At 45.1% G+C, this 22,675-nt stretch overlaps 1 protein-coding gene and 1 long non-coding RNA gene across 5 annotated transcripts in view; one reads left to right on the forward strand and one right to left on the reverse strand.

The window, feature by feature from the left end:
• Positions 1 to 7,034, reverse strand: part of FBXW4 (F-box and WD repeat domain containing 4) — a 62,372-nt gene extending 55,338 nt beyond the window's left edge. For 2 of the 4 annotated variants that reach the window (XR_005829567.1, XM_040605559.1), the window contains exon 1: positions 6,530 to 7,030. Coding sequence is in view for 3 of the 4 variants with exons in the window: in XM_040605559.1 (XP_040461493.1) it covers positions 6,530 to 6,780 (251 nt within the window). In the remaining variant the exon portion in view is untranslated. Of the gene's footprint in view, positions 1 to 6,529 lie in introns of all 4 variants that reach the window. The other 2 variants (XM_040605561.1, XM_040605560.1) reach the window with 2 other exon arrangements.
• Positions 6,554 to 17,014, forward strand: LOC121093396. Its single transcript, XR_005829568.1, has 2 exons — positions 6,554 to 6,663; positions 14,520 to 17,014. It is a non-coding gene; the product is annotated as an uncharacterized LOC121093396 (long non-coding RNA).
• The last annotated feature ends 5,661 nt before the right edge of the window (positions 17,015 to 22,675 follow it).

Below are 22,675 nucleotides of genomic sequence, written 5' to 3' on the forward strand. Positions count from 1 at the left end.
CTGGGCATCCACAATGTCAGCACATGCCAAAGAAGATACCACCATGTTATACTGTATATTTTCCCAGCTGCATGGGGCATCCTAACCCACCCAAGTCCTTCACACTTTGCTACATTTAAGTGCTGAAGAGCTCATTTGGAAATGCAGGTTAGCAGAGACCTGCTGAGACAGAATCTCTCCTGTGGACAAAAATCTGCTGTCTGCATGAAAGCCATCACCAGCCGGCCTCAGGCCTGACTGGAAGGGTCACACAGAGGAACAAATAGGTCACAGTGGCTAAGCCCCACTTTCAACCTTGGCCCTGTGGCAGAGATGGCTAACACAGGGACCAACTGCACTTATTTGTGTAATCAGGACACACCTGTTGAGTGGCAGGGTCTCGGTGCAGTTACAAGTCATGGGCCACCAACAGACAGCTGAGACAGAAGAGCTATTTATGTCAGGAGCTCCTGTTGCTGTCCTCAACAAATCGGCTGGCTTTCAAAATGTCTCTTCCAGGGCAAAAATTCCACCTGAATTCCTTTAGCACATGACCCTTATTTAGCTTACCGCCAGGTTCAGTCTGTCTTCTGCGCTCCCCCCCTTCCTATTTGACACAGTTTCAAGTAACTCCGAGATGCAAGAGAGCTCTGCAGTGTGTTCTCTCACTGTTCCTTGCCTCCTCTGGTGTGTCTGTGCTATCTCAGTCAGACGTTAGCAGGCTGTGCAGGTTTACCGCTCCACCTCACAGCTCTCATTAACGATTCACCTGCATGAAGAAGCCAGAGACTCTAATAAGAGCCAGACCTGCAGGCAAATTTCTGTACACACAAAGACACACACCTTCACATAGGCTTTCCAAAAAACCAGCATCACCAACACTGAGCCAGACCACCCTGCCAATCGAACGCCCTCTCAAGTAATTGCAATGGGATCATGGCTAGAAACTACAGGGTTTGGCCTCTCCCAGGGACTTATGCAGGCTGTTTGGAGATGAAATCTGGGCTGCTTCAAAAAATGCATAGCCCCAGGAAGATCTGAGAAAACCTGCAGCTGCTCAATAGTTGTCATGTATATTCTGATTTGAAAGCATAGACCGTCAGGGTAGTATTTGCATAGCTAGTTCACTGATGCAGGTTACAGGTATAATAGCAACAAGCACAGCACACATTTTTTTAAGCCCTGAAGTACATAAAATTCTTCTTCCACTTTGAACTCATGAATATTTTAAGGGAAGGTTAGGCAAGCCTGAAAGAACTCTTATGAAGAATTTCAGGTTCCCAGAACAAGAAGCAGTTTTGAAATTATGGAGCTGTCCTGGCAGATCTGTCCTGCCCAGAACAGTTTAAGACAGAATAAGAACAAATCTAATAGGAGTTTCTAAAAACTACTGACTTTTTCAGCACAAAGCAATAGCTGTGTGCCCTCTTCCAGGCTTTTGCCGTTATTGCAATATCCTCCCCAGAGTATTCTCCTCTGCATCATCTGCACCAGTTCATTGCCTACTTAATTTCTGACTTAAAGTAATGAAACTTCAGTAAAACAAGTTTTAAAAGATGAAGGAAACTGAAGCAGCTTTACAGGCGTTCACACTCCCTCCCCCTCCAGTACTGAAGGCAGAGGTCTCCTATGATTGCTGCAGTTTGCATTTAGATTTGACTCGCATAGATTGGCCATTTCCTGCTCCTGCAGGTGTATATATTTTTTCCAAGACTTGGAGAAAACACAGCTTTTATTAACCCACAGTGCTTACACAAGCTCTTAAATACTCAGAGATGATAAATTCATCTATTAATTAATCGGTTTCTTTGAACTGGAGAATATGCCATGATCCTAGCAGGCATAACAAGAAACAGGGAGAGAGAAAACACACAGTGGAACATTTCTGTATTTTGACAACAGCTATTAATATATTACAAAGAGCACATTGTCAAGCTATTTAGGTTGCAACTTTTAACTTGCCCTCTAAAATTCCTTTGTAACAAAGAGGAAATAAGTTTAGCCCAGCTGCAACTTCAGTCCTTTCTTCCATGCTTTAAATAAAGAATCACCTTGCAATGAGCTCTTTGCCTCTCCGATTTCTGCAGTCCAAGGTGGTCCAGCAGGCAGGCACTGGATGAAGGCTCAAAGCACCCTCTGCTATTCCTGGCTCTGACACTGACCTGCTGCACAGGGGGCAGCTTGGTTGACATCTCTGTACCTCTGCTTCCCCTCCCAGCCCTTGTTTACCCTGGCTATTTAGGCAGCAAGCTGGTCAGGGCAGAGACTGCTCTTGCTGGGCCTGTACAACAGCTGGCAAAACAGACACAGGCTATGAGACACAACTGTAATATCACTATACGCGCCAAAAAACCCAAAGGCTTTGCACTACTGCTCAGCTACAGTTTAGCTGCAGAAAGTGTTCTTAAGCCTCAACTTTTCTGTGATATGCTGCCATGCAATTTTTGGAGCAAAAATGTTCCTTACACCTTACATCACAAAGACAGTGCTCAACTCTTGCTTCAGCTGCTGCTTTGACTGAGTGAAGCAAAAATCTTCAGCACAGGGACTACCTTTTTACCATCTCCCTGACAAGGTCTTGTTGTACTACAGGTCTATAAGTAAAATTAACATGACTACACAGAAAAAGTGGCAACCTGGCATAGAGAGACTTGTAGCACAGGTGCCAAGAACCACATCCATCTACACTTCCGTGACAGTGACACAATGTTCTATTAAACATTTACTTATTGCCGATTTAAAGAAGAAACAGCACATTTTTAACACTAAGAACGTGCTTTAAGAATCCTTCCAAGTCAGGCCCTGCTGCCCCTAACATACAGTAATTCACACTGATGCGAACCTAGTGATTTCTCCCCAGCCTTGCTCCCAAAGGAATTAAGTGTACAGAAACACCGCTCAAAGAAAACTTCTTTCTTTCTCTGCAAGTGCATGACTGAATTAATACCTTAAATACTTAAGTATTTAACATCTGCAGCTCCCAATTAGCTGAATCTACCAGAGAGGGCAAATATGAGAGACTGTTAGTGTTGTGAATGTGCCTTTCAGCAGCACAGCTAATGTCTGTGATTTAGTCCACATCTTCCTTTGAAAACATTAGCAACTCAATTTAACATTGTTCAAGCCTATGTACATGCCCTGAGATAGCCACAGCTGGCAACTTTTAAAGGTACACAGTCAGTATGAGAAGTAGATCATTTTTAAAAATTAAATCAAATTGTTTCAGGTATACTAAAACTTCTCTTTTCCATGCCACTAACAGCTAGGGTTTTGCAACCAGTTTCTTATAAATGTTCTCTCTTCCCTGTTTCGGCATAAAGAAGCTTTACAAGCAAGCTGCCTGAGCGAACAGTTGTTTCACATACAAACTAAAGCCTGTTCCCTCTGATCTTCTTGTTACAATTATCTGAAGATATACCTAACAGAAACAACATTTTAAAGAAATGGTGTCATTTTCAAGTTAATCACCCTTTTAAAAAATGGGGAAGTGGAGGCAGGGGTGTGAATTTCAGTTATCTTACACTCTAGGCTCAAATTTATCTCTATTTACAAAGCATTAACAGATGGCTTATCAAAAGCCATTTAACAGCAGAAATGATCAAACTATTCTGAGACTTTTTTTTGTTATTGTTGTTTTAAACAGTAAATACTCCCTAGACTAGTTTTTAACTTATGCCAGCCTCCCAGGGACCATCAGTTTAAGATCTAATGTCAGAACCATGCACGCTATTTCATTAAGTACATTTACGATAAATGGTTCCAGCCTTTTCTTTCTCAATAGTGGACAGTATTGAATGAAAACCTCTTACAAGCAAAACCCAATGTTTGTCTCATGCAACATTATCCAGAATGTGCAATAGAAGCTTCAGCTCTTGAGCAAGTCAAAGCCAAGCTTGACAAACTCAAGATTTACTCCATATCACTAAGAAAGCACAGTTATCAAGAAGGCCCAGCTATCCATCATCTTCATCACCATTCTATTTACCCAGTGATATTTCAGCTTAAATACCTACTCAGCTCAAATTTAACTTTCAGTGAGCAACCTACCAGGTTTCTACTTAGAATTACTATCAGGAAAAAAGACTGTGAGCCCAGAAGCTTACCTCAACCCCCTCCCCAACTTGCATCAGTTAGTCAAATAAAATACAACCTCTCTCTGCAAGTCTTACTCCCTCAATTGCAAGAGCAGCAATCTTGGAGACATGCATGACAAGCAAGTGGTATGGAGGAGACATGGCTATTTAAAACCTTTACCACAAAGCCTATTAAAACTCTTCAGCTAAGTAAATTTTACAGCTGTACCACAACTCAATGTATACACTCATGCTGGTTCTTCTGGAGCCATACAGATACCCAGACCTCCTGGTACTGTGGTAGGCCCTTGTCTTTTATCTGTTGCCAGAACTGTCTACCCTACTGGAGCAAAACTCCTGCAACTGCCCCCAGATGCTGGATCTCCACACAGGGAAAACAAGTGCTTGGCTTTCAGGTATTCTCCATAAGACCTGGCATGCTATTTCAAAGAACTGAAAATTGTCTGAGCCTTCCATGAAGTTAAAAGCAATTAAAGGATTCATCCTCCAGATATATCTCAATGTTCCTGCATAACCAGCTTATAATGTCACTTGGTATGTTACCCATCATTGACCTCCACAGGACCAGGGCAATGCCGACCAATACTAAAAGCAGCACTCAGTACCAGAGCTGTTTAAAGAAAACCTGAAAATAGGACTCAGCAAAAAAGCACATCCTAGAATTACTAAAAAAAACCAAAACCCACAACCCTGCTCACAGCAAACCTAACAGCATTGAAATCCCTGGGAGCTTATGATACTCAAGCAGCCTTCCCTTCACTTAAACCCTCTGACCTAGCAAACTTCTTCTGTAGCTGTTTATAGACCTGCATTCCTCTGCAGGGGGAAGTGGTGGTCCTTACATACGCTGCACCTGCTCTGTACACCTGATCCCTCCTGCAACTGAAGCAGCATAGTATCACCTTATTCTTAATGAAAAATACAGAACTTCATTTCCTTAGGAGGCAAAATCATATATCACAGTAGAGACAGTCCAATGCACAACCATTCTGCAGCACAACCTGCTGACTTCCAAGGGAACCATGCTTAACTTAAAAGCTGGAAAGACTGAATGGGTTGAAGTGCTAGCCTGAAAACCCAACACAAGGACTTTCAGCGCCACCAAAGTTCTGCTCCTGCCAGCAGGAGCCATAATTGTTTCTGTAAAGACTGTGCTATTTACGAGAAAGCAATAGGAAACAGCAAAATAGAGCTCAAAACCTGACATCCCTTCTTTTGGTTCATGTCCACAGAGTGTTTACAGAAACAATACTGAGTCACTGGATGACAAACATGATCCTGGGCTGGCGGCTAAAGGGAAACCATAGGAAGGGATTCATAGATCCTAAGAACATAAGCTCCCTCTTTGGATCCTTACAGTAGCAAGGAAAGCTCGCATTGTGTGGCTGCCTCCGAGTGGCATTTTGTATGCTAGCAAATTTGAGAGAAGAAAGGCAATCTTTGGGTCAAGGCCCAAGCCCCAAAAAGCACTTAATCTAGAAAGATGCTGGTGCTACACACAGCAAAGCCAAGAGGGTTTGCACCTGTTCCTAACCTATGATGTGCTGTTGAATTGGGGGTGGGTGGGGAAGAACTCCTGTCAACAAAATTTTAAAACCCAGAAGCCACAGAGTCCAAGAGTCACTTTCTCTGTGACAGCTATCACCAGCTACAGCATTAAGCTATTCTGTGAACAGAAGAATCTAAGAAACATGTATTCCTGGGGACCCCCGCCACAAAGGGTCTTCCACCTAATAACATACGTGAGCCCATTCTCCAGCCTTTACCCAGGACACCAGCCCAGGCCTTGCTCCCTCACAGCTTCGTCTTTGAAGCATGTTCAGGACGGCAGGGGCTGCGGCTCAGAAGCAGGGAGGGCAAGTGGGCACACTGGGGTCACCCCCGCTGCACGCGGCAGCTCCCTCCGTTACCTCGTGCTCTCACCTGCCCTGGCTGGAAGCCCCGGACCCTACGTGTTTTGCCAGGAGGACTCTGGGGGACCGAGCCGATCTGGAGCAAGGCCTGAGGCCCCAATGCCTGAGGGCCGCTTGCCGGGCCTGGTGCTGAGGGGGCCCGGGAAGGCCTCGCCGTGCTCGATCGCTTCCTCTTGGGAAACTGCGGCACCGCCCCGCAGACCCCCGTCCCTCCCGGGCAGCGCTGGAGCCAGGCCCCACCGCCCGCGGGCCGCCACACGCGGGCCCTCCCCGCCCAGGGGCGGCCCCACCGCGGGCCCGGCGCTACGGCCCTTCCTCTGCCCTCGCCACTCCGCTTGGCGCTCGCTAAAGACGGCGCAGCCGCGCTTCGAGAATAGTCCCCCTTTCCCTCCGCCCCCTCACGGCAGTGGGGAGCCCCCCTTAGCAACTACGCCGGCAGCGCAGAACGCCCCTTAGCAACCAGCTAGGCCGCAGTATCCCCGGCCTTTCCCAGCCGCCGCGGCCGCCTCCCCACCGCCCTTCCGCCGGGAAGGCCGCGCTTACAGGTCGGTGCCGAGCTGGGTGAAGCCGGAGTTGAGGCAGCCACGGGCTATGCGCCTCCAGAGGAGATCGCGGCTACTGAGGAAGCGCAGGCGGCGGCAGACCTGGCCCAGGCGGCCCAAGGCCTGCGCGTCCAGGTAGGAGCAGATGAGGAGCAGCAGCTCCTCGGGTAAGGCCCAAAGCGGGGAGGGGGGGGAGGCGGCCCGGGATCCCCCCTCCGCCTGGGGGGATCGGGGGCTGCCCTTCCTCCCCATGGAGCAGCAGCTCCTGCCCCTCCTCCCCGGGAGCCGGAGCTGCTGCTGCCCGGGGGAGGCCAAGCCATGGACGGGGGCAGCCGCTCCCCAGTCACATGGGGCAGGAGCCGCTGCCTGTCACTCCCCCCCCCTCCGGGGGAGGAGGCGGCTACCGGGGCGGGATGGGGCACGGAGCCGCCAAGCCCACCCTCGTTAGTGAATTAATTCATTAGCGGGAGCCGCTGGGACTCCCCTTGCGCAACTGGCCCACCCCCCCGCGGCCCGGCGCACGGGCCCTTCTTCAGAACTGGCATTAGTAATGTCACCTGATCCACGTATTCATTAATAACATGAATAATGAATGGTGGGGCCGTTGATCCCAGGTAACCAGAGCATCTGCTCCACCACCTGGAGCAACCCCAGCTAGCCACTGCACTCCTGCGAAGGAAGGCGAACAGCAAGGTGATTAATGCTCATGAATTATCCTTGAGCAGGGTCAGGAGTGCCTGTCACCCACGAAGTGACAGCAGGGGTCATCTGGTGTTGCACAGCAGTTTTCAACACTCCCAGATTCCTGGGCTGTGCAAAAGAAAGGGTCTTCCCTATGTAAGAGCAGACCCTACTGCAGTGGATTTAAGGCTGGCTTTTTCACAGGGCCCTTTGATGCAGTCCGTTCCCCCTTCTAGGGCTCCACAGAGCAGGGGCTAAGAAGTGGCTGCACTTCATACGTGTTTACATACATACAAGCACACCGCCATGAAAGCACATAATAACTGAGTCATTGTTGCCATCCACAGGAGCCTGGAGCACTGGCAATGCAGAAAGATTCTGGTCCAAAATGGCAAAGTAGCCCTCCACAGACAGTAGAGCAGGAAAATATGAGTCTAGTGTTGTGTTATTCTTGCCTATAGTACTTTACACTCCACAGAAGCCTGAAACGCTTGGGGAAATTTCTCCTTCAAAATTAAAAAATAGATAAATTATAAGAAGTTCCTCATCTGCCTAGAATGCTTTGAACAGGTATCACTTACCCACCACAGCCTACATCTTCTTTTGCACAGTGAAGCAGGAAAATAAATTTCAACATATAATGAGGTTACCATAACATACAGGCCTTTAGACAGTACTTGCATCCTGTTCCAGAAGGTCATCTTGGCTGTGTAATCTCAACCACTCAAAATACTCATTACAAGTAAGTCACCAACTCTGGAAGCTTCATATCTGAGAGGTTCAAAACTGCTGGCTGAGCAACTGTCTGGTCCATTTACACCAAGTTTCAATACACCTTGGAAGTCAGGGAAGTTCCAGAAGGCAGCAAATGTTGTATCAGTATTTATAATGAGTGAATCAGGTGGCCCAAGTAATTAAAAATTTCTCAACCTCAGTTTGGGCTCAGGTGAAATAGCAGCATATCTGGTACAGGACTTAAGTAGCCAGTTGAAAAGGAGGTAATGTAACAAATTTTGCTTAACATGAGATTATGGAAACTTGGTGTGAATGCAGTTTTATTATCAACTTGTTAATGACATTAAACTTAGCTCTTTTGTAGTAGACAAGCTAAATGTTTGAAACATTAAAATTTATTAAAAGCTGAGTGACTTTTCTGTCTCAAAACTGTTATTGTAAAGACAGATTTATTATCAGGTTGGTCTTTTTCTAGTAGGATCCCGCAGAGACAGCTTATGGACCCTACACTATTTAATATTTTTACTAGCAACACGAAAAAAATCTGAAATTACTATTATCAAAACTTTGTAGAAGGCACAAAACACGGTGCAAGAGGCAAAGGATGCTTATGGCTGCGTAGCCCTGTGTTAAGTATAGGCATAACCAAATTGTATGTATTTCAATCAAGCCAAATGTAAAGTCTCACATCTAGGAACAAAGAATGTAGGTCACACTGAAAGGATGTAACTCTATCCTGCAAAGCTGCAATTCCGTAAAGACTTCATTAAGATGAATAATCAGCTGAATGTGAGCTCCTTCTGCAGTGCTGTGACCAAAGGGCTAGTGCTGTCCTGGGAAACAAACAAGAGCTGGGAGGTTCTTTTACCTCTGGTTTTGACTCTGTTGTGACTGCTTTGGAAATAATTTGTCCAGCCAACATTTCAAGAAGGATGTTGAAAAACTAGAGGGGTTTCAAAGAAGAGTAGTAAGAATGATTACAGGTCTGTCAAACACGTTTTATAGTGAGACCCAAAGTGCTCAGTCTATTTAGGTTTCTAAAGAGAAGGTTAAGGTGCGAGGTGATCATACCTTATGAGCACTGAAACAGGAAGAAAAATCTGGTAATACCAGGATCTTCTATTTAGCAGACAAAGAGATAAGATCTCTTGACAGAAGGCAATGGGAAACAAATTCATAAATAAAGCATGCTTTTGTAGTGAAGAAAATTAACTGTTGAAACAGCTTATCAAGATTTATGGAAGATTCATCATTAACTGAGTTTTTTAAAAAACAATACCAGTTGGGTTTTTTTCCCTTAGAGAGTCTGGCTAGACCACAACGACTAAAACTGAAACCAGGAATTGACCTGGCTAGTCCTAACTCGGGATATCAGACTAAGACAGTCAAAGGGGTCCCTTCTGGTCTTAGGCTCTGTTACTCTACAGAGGCAACTTCTGCAAAGTGCATGTCTCCCTGCACTGTGTGAGACCCGTATTCCAGTGTACAGTAGTCTCCGGTCTGTAGCCGTACCATTTTACCAAGGACACTACTTGGTGCAGTCCAGGAGGAGCCTGGGTGCAAAGTAATATGTGCAGTGTGACCCTCTGGGATACCCGGAGCAAGGTATGGACAAGTGCATCTGTAGAAGTGGAGCAGGCCTTATTGCTTTCCAATTTGTGACCCAAAGTATAAACAACTATTAAATACTTGGCTAAGATGAAGCATGTGTTTGCATGCAGTCATTGTGGAAAGCATCAAGTATGCTCCAGACAGAGGACACTGAGTAATATGAAGAAAAAGTTATGATGTGTTGCTCTTAAATGTAACATTGTTTTCTAGTATGGATAATGGCCCTACAACATAGTGACAGTAATTGTTCTTTGCCCAAAACGTAGGTATCATCCATTATTTTCTGTGGGTTTCTTTTGAGAAAAATGGGTGTGCAACTGCATACTCTTGTTTTCAGGCACGGTTTCAGCTACTGTGACTGCTGTGGAGCTGCCAAAGCTGTGCCTCACAGGCTAAGAACCCAATGGCACTAGTCTTCCCAGCAGTGCCAAAGTATATGTAGGTGCCCGCAGGAGCAAGACCCAAGGAAGATTATGTATTACATTACTAAAACTGTATGTGTAGCATGATTGTTTCCGTTACATTGTTCATACTCAGTGCAGGTGCTCAGGGCATTATAATCATAAAGTCAATAATATATCCTTCCTAAATATTACAGTCAAAGATCCCAATCCTTTCATGGCTCATGACCACTCTGAACCTGTGTAGGAAATGGGAGTAGGGTTCTGAGCTGAAGTAGCAGCCCATTCCAGCATTATGGCTTGCAAGGTATGTAAGCTAAAAATTTGGGGGGTTATACCTGTAAAGCTTGTGCTTTAACAGTGTAAGTCAATGAAATTCAGCTTGGAAGGAACACCATTTCAATACCTGCCTGTCATTATTTTTTTTTCTGTCTTCAGGGGTTTTTATTATTTGCAGTGCCCTCAAATATACCTTTGCAGCTAAAGACACAATCATTTGGACCACTCTTTGTTTTGTTTTTCCTTCCAACCGATGCTTTTGTGTATTTCTGAAACTTAAGACACCTCCTCTGCTACTACAGTACTTATCTGTAACACCATCGCTTTGAGGGATTAAAGCAGGTTACTTGTTACACACTTAGATCAAGAGTTATCTGAGTAGAAAGTCTATCCCGTTAGGGTTGGCGGAATCTGGTTTTGATCTTGAGTTGTTTTGATTTTCTCTGAGAGCAAGTAACATGTTATTTTAACTTCTGAATAAGGTGTGCTACCTGACTGTGTCTCTTCTGTTTGGCAGAAAGGATTAGAAACCTCCACGGAACTTGCACTCTATTAAAGCAGAATGGTCACCATTGAGAACCAAGGAGCTGAATTGTTTTCAGATTATATGTGTGTGTGTGTGTCTTTCCCACATCAAAGACTCTGATGGAAGCTGTTCACGCTATTGTCAGGAATGCAGGGATTGGCACAAAGGTGATTAGCAAAATTGCTTTTTTGCAGGAGAAGCACAAAAATTATCAAAGGATTAAAGAGGATAAAATTAAAAGGTTATGCTGAATTTGGGAGTAAATTTTCTCCTTTTTATCCCAAATTATACATATCGTTTTGGTTTTACCTATAAAATGTCTGCCAGAGGAAATCAGTATTAGAAGCTATTTGGTATGGGTTCTGTTAAAGGGTGAGGAAAAAACTTCCCTTAAAAATAATCCAAACAGACCCTATTCTGTGTGCTTCCAAACCACATCTACAAGGAGCTTTTAATGAGTACTAAGGGCACCCAGCCAGCAGCCATCCCCACAAGGTTCTTAGCAGCCAGAGGATCGGGACCTTTAGTCATAATTATGCTGAAAATTATGAAAACAAACAATTCCATAAATCAATTTGTCATCAGTGATGCTGTTTGTTTACTTTTCTCACTACACTCGGCTGACAAAGATACTAAACTGAGGGGATCGCTTTCATTATCCACTTGCTAGGCACATGCAATGCTTTTGTATTTTGATCAGCAGCTGAGCTGCTTGAATGGTTTGGAAAAAAAGGCAATAAAAAGGGATTCTCAAATATTTTAATGTATCAAAATGAACAGCCGAGCCTTCCAGAAGCTCTCTGCCTTGGCAAAACTGCAGTGCAATAAAAAAAATGTATCGCCTCCCATAGCCAGCAGAATTGTCTCATCTTGCTGGTTCAGACTCTGTTTATTGTTCATGTTATTTTGAACAATCCTCTATTATTTGCTAAGTACCAGCCATATACCTATTTCTTGCCTTTGCATTTTAAGTTTTGTTTGTTTGTTTTACTAATCTGTTATTTTCTGGAAGTCACCCAGAATATTTTATTTGGTTTTAACCTCATTTATCAAAGTATTATCTAAAGCATCTGTTCAGAAAATGTTCATTTTAACTGTTTTCCCAACAATGACCTTCTTCCTCCCCCCCAGGCCACATCAAGTTGTCACTTACCAGACAGCCGTGGAATTTGGAATCATTCCTTTTAAACGCTTTACAATTCCAAATGGTAGATTTCTAATGGCACAATATGATTGCCACAAAGATCTTTAAATTTCCCAATCCTCCAGGCTTCAAAGGCTGGACCGTCCTTGATCTCCTGAAGGAATGCTTTTGAATCTTGTTCTTTTATAGGGGCTACCTATGAAGATATTTTAGGGGCTTTTTCCTTTCATAGTTAGAGCTGGAGGAACTAAACATTCAAATACCCACTGGCTTCTTTGACAGTAAGATCAAGACTTACAAAGTTGTTTCTAGAGATTTTCAGCTCAGTTTTCATTAATTCCACAGGTTGTTCCAAAAATTTTTGAGTGTTTATAAAACAATGTAAGAGTAGCCTTGGTGTAGCAGTGACTATGTTACTGTTTTATCCTGCATCTGCCTTGCACCCACACAGCTACTTCACGCAGTTCCTAGCCTGCCATGAGAAAGTCTGACAGTGTCCTGACTCATCATGTGCCTGTGGGTACAGGAGGGCGTCCCTTGCTCTTGAAGGATGCTGCACTGTCATATCACTTACAAGGTAATAATTTGCTCAAGGAAAGTGAGCAAACGTAATCCTACAAGCAGTTTTGGGTCTGCCTTGACCAAGCAACCAAGGTGGAGCATAATTGCCTACAACAATTACAGATTTGCAGAATTGCTAGAGTTCTAGGCTTCCTGCTCTCTTCCCCTGCAGCCAGAGGAAACATTTTGCATCCTTTCACATCCTTTCACACACAGTAGGATTTCTTAGTCAGGGGGCTGCCATTTTTTATCTCTCTCTGGCTAATTCTGTTTTATCTCATCACTGAAACACAGAATTCATCGATCTGAAGTTAAGAGATTTGTAGTGCAGCAACAGGAATCCAGTTGGTGCTAGAAACAGCCTTTATTTCTATTCAGTTCAGCTTATGCTTTTACCTTCCATCCTCTTAATAATGAAGCACACATGAATATAAAAAAATAGAGAGAGGGAGGTATCCCACTGTCCATACACTGTAGGTCCTAGTCCTGCAATGGAGCATCATGAGTACAAGGTCCCACCTAGCAGATTCATCTGTAGGTTTGGGGTCTTTGGCTGTAAACCCCTTGGGGACACCTCTGTGCTTTCAGTACCTCACATGATGTGACCTCTGCTGTGACTGCAGGCTCTCAGGTATTATTATAAGGAGCAACTAATGCTGTGTCACTGAGTAAGTGTATGTTTAGTTATCCCATATTGCTAATGCACGTGAATTTTAAATAGTTCGCAGCCTAACCTCAGGTTTTGTGATGACAACAACAAACTGCAGGAACCAGGAACAACTGATTACTAACCCAGTTTATGGGTCAGGGAACAGGCCTTAGATCCTCATTTACACAGGTTTCTTATGATCATGTAAGGCCTACCTCTCCAAGACTATTTTTGTTTGTTTGTTTAGATCAGTTTAAAAAAAACCAACCCTACATCTCAAAATAGAGAATGTTTTCTTTTGGAACTGGAAGCAAACACACTTGATGGCTTTAACATCTGCTGGACAATGCATGGATGGATGGTGGGCACCTCACACAGTTTTGTGACAAAAACATGTGCGTACAGCGTGTCAGATTATAAATCCAAGAATAAAGAGTCATTAAAACCTCCCTTTTCTGGCCCACATGCCATGAAAATAGGCCTTTCACTCTGTCTATTTAAACTGAAAATGAGTATTGGGAAGGAAAATACTGACATTCCAGAGATTCAAGTCAAAATCTCCCCCTCCAGTAAAGGAGGTCTGTCAATTGAACATATATTGATCCATTGTCTGTCTCCCATCAGGACCCACAAGCCACCCCAAGTCCATATGCTTCTATTCTTGTTAGAAACCAAGACCTCACAGTCTAAGACCACCACAGTAACATTTACATCTATTGTTGGCTTGACCTGAAACTCTGCATAATTCTCAAATACCTTTTCTGCTTTTGCAGGCTCTTAGTGCCTGGTGCAATTTTTGGGTGCAGATTCCCATGAGACTAGCTTGCTACCCAGCGGAGCATAAGCCCTCTCAGCTCTACCATGAGTGCAAAGCCTTCTGCTCTTGGGAGGAAGGAAAGGAGAAAAAACCCTGGCACTCTGGATCAACTCTTACCAGAATTCACTTGAGTGTCACGAGTGATAAATTTGGTCCTATTCTTTCTCTTTTCCTTCAGGCTTGCAGTGGACTTGTCTTTGGTAGCATGTCTGAATTATTAGTAGCATTATATTGAAATGCATCTCAAAGGACAAAACAGCCAGGCTGTGCAAGATGCCTGTGACCCCGCAGAGGAGAAAGGGCTTCTGACTTACAGACATCAGTTGTGACTCTGAAACTGAATTTGCTATTATGTGATGACTGACAAATCACAACGCTTCTTGTAGATTATTCTCCTTATCTGTCACTGTGCTTCTTCATGTGTTTAGATGCTGTGAGCCTTGCAACACACTCCGAGCCTTATAACTGCATTACTAATGCCAGGAAGAAAAGCTTTTTAAAAGGAGTAAAGCCCACAGCACTGTGTTCCTGTTGCTTATGTCTCTTTCCAGACACACAAACATACAAAAGTGCTTTTTTTTTTTCAGCCTGAACCTCTGTGCTGAGGCATCAGTGAAGTCATCTACTTGCTTATTTTCTGTTGTGCGCCCTGAAGTGTGAGGCCCATTTGCTGTGTGGATGCCCTAGCAGGTGTTTGGATGTGCAGGTGTGTGCACAGGCAAAGTCCTGAGCGCAAGCACAAACAAGGATTTGAATACCAGGGCCTTTCAGCCTGAACCTGACACTGCCACTTTAAAACCAGAGACATGGACATCAAAGTTTTTCACTCTCCAGAAGGAATGGACTATTTTGCACCCTTCCAAATGATGTCTCTCATCTCTCTGCCTTTCCTACAGCCTTCTCTCTCTCACACACACACACTTTTTCTAATACCATCCCTCCCTCTCTACTTTAAACCATGGGAAAAACCTAGGAAAAGAAGCTTGCCGACTAAGGGACCGTTTCGCTGCATTGTGTTTTCCAGCTAGACCTGAACAGACTGAAATCAATTCAGCTCTCTCACACTCGCTCTTTCCCTCCCTCTCCCATGTCTTTTTTTGTTTCTCTTAGATCATGCTCTCTGCCTTAAGAAAACCCAGTTTAGTTATATCCATCCCCATAGCAATCAAGTGACCAGTAGGTTTTTTATTGCTTGTAAAAACACAGTATCTTTTTCATGGGAGTCAGGTTCTTTGGTTTGAAATGCCCAGTGAGCAGTGCCAACAACCTGCAGAATCTTTGATCAATTCTCACATATCCATTTGAAGTATCTTTAGTAGACTTGTCAAAATAAAGGGTCAAAATTAGTATTTTAATATAGTGTACCAGCCTCTCTTTGTGTTATTGGCAAGAGGCCTGATTTAACAGAAGTGCGCAGAAATACCTGTATCTGACCTGAATTGCTACGTGGTCTAAAAAATATACATTATTAAAGCTGAAGTCCAGCTGTTGCTATATTAATATCCTCTGTTTTTTATTTGCTCTTACCTTTTGGAAGGTTTCAGTTTTCATTCTGAAATTTTCCAGGCTTGCTCCCAATACCGAGGTTATAACTGCAGGCCTGGTAAGGACCAGAGGAGAATGCAAGAAGGTTCACTGGAAATTTGAACAGGCGAGATTCAGCACAGCAGAGCCAGCAGCCCAAAGAAGGCAGAAGTGTCACTTAAATTTTGATTGTAGCACCTGTTGACAAAGGGATAGAATTAAGATGTGTGTGCAACTGGAATTTTATGCCTTCCGATCTTCACAATAGTTAATTACGCAGTTAGTGTTCCCTCAACATATTTTTTTTCTTTCCCTGAGTTTTCCAGGGTCTCAGGGCCATACATCAACAACTCAGGTTGCTGTAAACAACAGTTTCACTGCATTGAACAGAATTATGCTGCTTTATATCAAAACAAGGTGTCACCCAAAGAAAACACAGAAGTTATCCACCTAGCCCATCCAGAACTTCCAAAATAAAGAAAACCCAGCAACGAAGACTAACCACAAAACAGAAATGTCCAATGAAAGCCAAACACCACCATTGCAAAACAGTTTAAATAAGAAAAAAAGTGTCATGAAGTTGCAAGTTATCACCACTGCCCAGTAGACATGATCCCTGGTGGTGTGCCCTAAAAAACATAACACTCTCCCAGTCAAACTGCACTTGCAAAGTCCAACCAGCAGATACTGGCATGCCAAGAGCTTCTTCTCATGCAGCCCCAGTTGACCAGAAAACAGTGAGGTCTTGATATGTTTTAATGATAGCTAAATCAAAAACAGCAGTGCAGAAACCTGCGGAACACTTACAAGACATTCAGTTCAGGTCGTTGCCCGGTCCCAGGGTGGGTACGTCCCATTTAAGAACTGAATTGTCACTTTCTGTGCTACCTGCAGCTTCCAATGGCAGCTGGCACAATCCTAAATACAAGCCGTGGCACTAAAACCTGCCTTCCAGACTGACAAACTCAGAGTCGGTTGCCTGTCTGTCACTGCCTGCCGAGAATCTGGGAAAGTCAAGCAGAACTGCTGGGTGCTCAACTCCACTGGAAACATCATTTTATTTAGGTGCCTGAATACTCTTTTCATTGTCTAGCTTCTGACTGTTAACAGTACACGTGCTGCAACTCACCTGCCTTTTGCACTACTTTGCTGTGGTATGAGCTTTAATACTACAATTCCAAATTATTTCCCAAACAGCACAACGCAGCGTGGGCTTTTTTCCCTCTACCACCTCAAATACGCTGGCAGTATCAGGTAATTGCCTTGCAGCTTAAACTACCCGAGATTTGTAACCAGTATCTCCTAAGTATCTTGATTTTAGCAGCACCCAGAATGTGGCCTAATTAATTTTCAGCCAGCTGCACAGCTTCTCAGAGCTGTTTCAGGAGAAGAGGTGATTAATTATGACCCCAATTTTGTGCAATACAGACTTTTAGCTAAAGGAATTGAAAAGCTCAGCTATTCAAGTCAGTAACAATTTCATTTGGTTTATACATGTCAGTAATATGTGTGTGTTTATAAAAATACCCTGTATTTAATAAACAGTGTATTATGCAAAGACAGTTTACCAAGTATTATTTCCTATAAATGAATATATGCTGAGTAACATGCAGTGTAACAGATTCTATACAAAACTGCAGAAAAGGGAAAATAAAATATTGTACAGTGAGGAATTCCCAGATGGTAATAGATACTTGTCTTAGAGCCTAAATGAAAGCAGCTAGAGTGAGTTATCTCTACTGCAAGGTACCTCGTGATTAGCGTCCTTAATCGTACAAACATAACGGTCGTGGAAGCTGTAGCACTTATTATCTTCCGTTTGTTTTTGTTTTTTTTTTTAGAAAATCAACACTGAGGAAAAAAATTTTAAAATAACTTAAACATGGGGCAAAGCTTCAGTGTATTGTCATTGTTGTGGGTGTATTTTCAGGAGCAGTTTCCTGAGAGCTCAGTCTCTTACATGCTATGATTTCTTCTGACTGTTCTAACTCCTTATTTTATACAATACAAGATTAAAATCTGAATATAAGCTTTTCCAAACACTTAAATAGTAGATGCTGAAACTGCCTGGCAGCTCTAGTTGCCCACTTCCAGGACTGCTGAACTTTTCTAGCTTGCAAATAATTGTCATGATTGTGCGTAAATGCCATCTCTTGAGGCTCCTGCGATAGATACTGTAGGAATGCAGTTCCCCTGGAAGTAGCCAAGAGGGATCCACTTCCCTGCACTTCTTAAAAAACATTCTTTGGGGAAAAAACTCTTTCTATCCATGCAGACTCTCAATTATGTCTCTGAAAATCCTGGGAAGAAGGTTGAAAACAGGGCACACACTCCAAGAAACAAAATATGTGAAAGTTAACAAGGGAACGAAGGAGAATAAAGACATTTTCCCACTCATACAAACAGATGGACAAGAATAGCCTTCTGAGGAATCTGAACTTTGTACAGGAGCATAAAGGCAGCAGATGAACATCGTATTAGAAAGGCAGCGAACTACAGCGAGAAAGCAGAAAGATAGCGTTGAGATGTTTTCGGGGGTGGGGGGAGATGATTCGTTGGGCCAAGTGACCTTTTCCCATCCAGCAATTTCTTCTGTCCCAGTGCAGAATGACAATGGGAACCCAATAGCAGCACAATCTAACATCCATGTCCGTACCAAAAGATATTCAACTCGACCATGCTGCACTGCTGCAGCCATGGGATGCTGTGAAACAAGCCAGACCCAAGTTTCCAACTTGCCCTCTTTTCTGTTGTTGTTGTTATTGCTGTTTGTTTCCATTCACCCCCTTTTATTCTCCATTTTTTTTCTGTCTTGACTCTGATGGGGGCTCTTTTTGTGCAAAACAAGCCCTTCTGATCTCTTTGAAAGGCCAGCTCTTGTCATTCTTCCAGATCATCATTGTATGACATGTTTTTATATCAGACTAACAAAGGAGCTATTTGATCAGGGGGTATGGTGTGTGATTGTAAGAAATTCAGCTAGCCGGTGGCAACCATTGTTCCCCAAAGCGGCTCCCTGACCCCATTCTATTCAAGGAAAAACTCCCTTGGAGTGGCCTCTATTCATTGAGTAACACCAGTCCGCAGTCTCACTCCAGGAGTATGCTCAATTCAGAGGTGTGTCACCGATATTGCCCATCAACCAGCCTTTAACTCTTTCATCAGCATTAGGTTTCCAACACAACAGCTGTTATCATAGGATGAGCTGGGGAGGGGGGGTCGCCATGCATTCCAGCTCACTGGAGCTCTCCTTATCTTGGAGAAATTTAACCTTCCTTTCAGAAGTTGCCTCGGAAAATACCCGTCTGCTACTTTCTGCAGACTGCAGCCCGAGTCATTTGCCTTCCCATTCCTGTGCCCTGAAACCCAGTTAGTTACTCAGCTTCTAGAACAAGTATCTCTGCGCTCTCTCAGGCTAACAAGGGGCTTTGCAGTGATTTAAAAGTCTTTGGATTTGGCCTAAAAAATCTGTGACCCTCCTGTGTCTCAGTCCCACAACCTTCCCTCTCCCAGATAATCTTGTACCTGTACCCATGTGTGCATCCATGGCATCAGTGCAACTACTGGCTGCAGCAAGAGCACACAGCTGAGACCCATCTGTCTCCCTAGGATATTTCATCTTACTTTAGCAGCAGAGAAAACTCAGGGCATTCCCATGAGCTCTGAGAAGGCTATTGACTAAAGCTGCTCCTGCTTCCTTGAACGGAGCCATCCATGCACTAACACAGAGCCCCCAAAACCCAGGGAAATCAGTGCTAAAGCTCCCTTTAGGTTTAAAAGCTGTGGCTCAGGGCCACAGTCCTGTGCTTGCAGTGGTTGTAGAGCATTGCCATGCAGCCAGAATGGGATCAGGCTCAGGCAAGAGATGGCAAACAGCTATGGATTTGGCACAGCAGTCATCAATGGTTTTGAACATGATGGGGAGAACCATCTACATGACAGGATTAATACTGGCCAGCCCAGTACAAACGCAAGGTACACAGGTCACTGACTGTGCCTCAGGGAGATCTCTGAAGCAAGTTAAACTCAATTCATCCATCTTAGCATGGGTCTGCTGCATCTTTCAGTGCAAAATTTTTTCCCTGTGCAATGAGCACGTCCACGGGCTCTTGCAGGCCATCCGTCTCTTGACATGGTTGCAGCGTCCCAGGAGTAGAGCTACTTCGCAGGGCCTCCTGGCAAGCAGTCAGCTCGCTTCCCTGGTTGGAAACACAGCCCTGCTTTCAGCATCACCGCTCAGACCCCCTCAGCTTCTGCAGCCTTCCTCTACCGGCAAGGATCCTGCCCGGGCCTTGGTACCACCTTGATAGCGGCGATCTCCGGGACCGGGATTTGTTAATAAACTCGGGCTCCCTCTGCTGGGACAAAGCACAAAATACTGGGGGGTCTGTAGGACAGGGTTACTTCACTGCTGGGCTCTTGGCTTTTTTCCCCCCATGACATTTCAGTGGATGACATGATGTACCCTGCATTTTTCTCCACTGGCTGATAATGGTGGAATAAACAGCGATGCTTTGCACTGCAGCATCCTTCACTGCATGCTCCAAAACCTCTGGGAAACTTGCACTGAACTTCCAGTGACCTGTGAAGTGACTTGGCACCATCTCCGTTTCATGCAGGGGGCAGGAGGAGCTCAGGTGGTCAGCCAGTTCTGTCGACAGAACAACTGTTCCATGTCACGAGCTTAAATGTGTGGCCTTCTCTGTATGTTGAGACACACATGTTCCTGCACCACGGTGCTGGATTTAACCCCTCGGAGAACAGTCCTTTAAAATGCTTCTGCCACAGACTTGCTTTCCACCAGAGGAGACTTTTTGCATCACCCTCAGATGACCAGAAGCGTTGTAGCACATTGGGGAAACCCTCTCCTTCCCTTGCCCAGGGGTGTGCTCTGCAGGAAGGCCCAGCTGTGTGGACAGAAAGCTGCTTCTCAGGGGACTGTGTCTGCACAGCCATCTTTGCATCACAGGAGAAGGCACTTCCCTGCTCCACCCTCACCCTGCTAAGCTGCCACCCCATGATTTAAAGCATGGGGAAAGATTCAGGTGCAGACCTGCTAGCTAAGCATTCCAGTGTGCAGAGGTGTAACATCCCTCAGCAACATCAGTCAGCACGGCAAAGAACTGCATTAACTGGAGCTGCTAGGATAAATCAAGAAAAGAGGAACGTGTGTTAAATCTCAGGAAAAAGGTCCAGGCAAGAGTGAAATCTGCTAGGAAAGAGAAGCAAATCAGTTTTTTGAGTAGAACAGACAACGCTGCAGAGGAGATACTTCAGGGAGACTTTCCCAGTAGGTCTAGGACTCTTCCCATCTGCTGCCTATGAATTCAGCATGCTACATTATCTCTATGACCTTTAATCCACCCCTAGTTACTGTGCAGAATGTTACTGCATCAACATTTTTTTCCACAAAAACTGCAGTGTAGATTGAATTAAATGCATTTCCTCAGCAAAGCTGCTGCCTTCGTCGCTCGCATCTGTGCTTCCTGCCCAGAGATCACTGCTGAGGGTAAGCAGGCTGCTCTGGATGCTCTAGTTTCAAGGAAGGTCAGACATTTCCCTAGCAGCTCAATACAGACCAAATAACTCAAGGAGACCTGTTGCCTTCCATGACAGCACTGACAGCTCGCTCAGTGATTTGGGCACCCAGCTTGCAGCCAAGTCCACAGTACCGTCCTGCAGCACCCTGACATTCACGCTGCCGCCTCCAGTCTCACCCGGGGCCGAGCCTTCCCTGTGTAGGCTGTTGGCAGAGGTTTCACTGCTTTGATGGGGAAAGATGTCCTTCCCCACAACGTGTGTCCCTGAAACAGTGCAGCAGCAGACACCTTCAAAGTTCCTACCTCCACAGGGGCTAGCTATAGGTTTAAATCACAGCAAGCAGCAATAAAAGAAGGTTTCTGAGGATGAGGGCTCTTACTATGTCGACAACTCTCCTCTTCCCAGTCCTGAGCATTTCATGCCCCACAGGCACCTGCCCTGCCTTTTGCCCGACTGACCACTCTTTGGGCTGCTTGTGGCTTTTTGTATTGTGGCTGCTTACCAGGTGGCCTGCTTCAAATAACAGCTCCAACCCTACTTCAGGTAAAAGCAATAGCAGTATGTATCCCACGCATAAAAAACAGCAAGAGTGTGCACTTGGGAGTAAGTCAGTGCACTCAGAGCATTCCTGTGCAGACAGCAACCATGTAAGTACTGACGGTTTCAGTGCACAGAACCCACGATGCTGCCCAAACAGCAGAGCAGAGTCTGACCTCGGTGTCTGGCATCTCCCCCAACAAGCCCATAGAGCTCTGGACCACACATCAGGACAGGGTACAGCCAGATCCACCCAGCTCCCCATGCCACAGGGTGTGCCCAGCTCAGGTGGAGCAGGCAGCAGAGGAGCAGTGAGCAGCAGGTACTACCCAGCAAACTACCCATGAAATAGCTGCCCCTGCCACTGGGGTTTTGCCTTGCTGGAATTTCTGTGAGGGTCCCCTGAAGCAGCCTATTAGGGGTTCGCTTGGTCTCAATAGCGGAGGTTGCACATTTGTCACCTCTGGGTGCCCTCAAGGTGACAGGAAATCTAAAAGCCTATGTGCTTCAGTGACTGGCTCTAGCTTCCCTCTCCTCCCTATGGACATTCATTCCCAGTGAATGTACTTTAGGGAGCATAGGGATGAGACCCACAGCCCGTCCTCCCCTCGCTGCGGGTGGGCTGGCTGCCTGGCAAAGGGCTCCTCTGCCTTCTTCTGCCTTTCCAGCTGGGACTTACCCACCTCCTGCCCGCTTTGTCCCCTCCACTGTTTGTCCCTTTGCTCACATCACCAAAAGAGCCTTCCACACACCATAGATAGCAAATACAAAAGAAATTCCCCATCTTCACCACATGTAAGGTGGTCCCATGTCACTGCTGAGGGTTTGTCCGAAATCCCAGCTCACGGAGTTTTGCCATCAGGGAAAAAATCTCAGCAGTGATTTTTTCTCTTCCCTGTAGGGAAGCTTCTCAGCCTCATTGATGCTTAAGCCAAGCTGAGTCCCCCAGGGAGCCTCAGACTTTGTTTGGGGAGTCCTGGCTGGTGACCAGAGTACCTGGGACCATAGTGACCTGGGGGCTGCCACATCCTGTTACATCAGCTGGTAGCATGGCCCGTGGGGAGACCACAACCATGTGTTCAGCCCTGTGCAGGGAACAGCACATCTTCTTTCACAGCTGTTGGAGGGGAGTGTTGGTGGA

This window comes from Falco naumanni, chromosome 9, assembly GCF_017639655.2.
Source record: "Falco naumanni isolate bFalNau1 chromosome 9, bFalNau1.pat, whole genome shotgun sequence".
Classification (NCBI taxonomy): Eukaryota; Metazoa; Chordata; class Aves; order Falconiformes; family Falconidae; genus Falco; species Falco naumanni.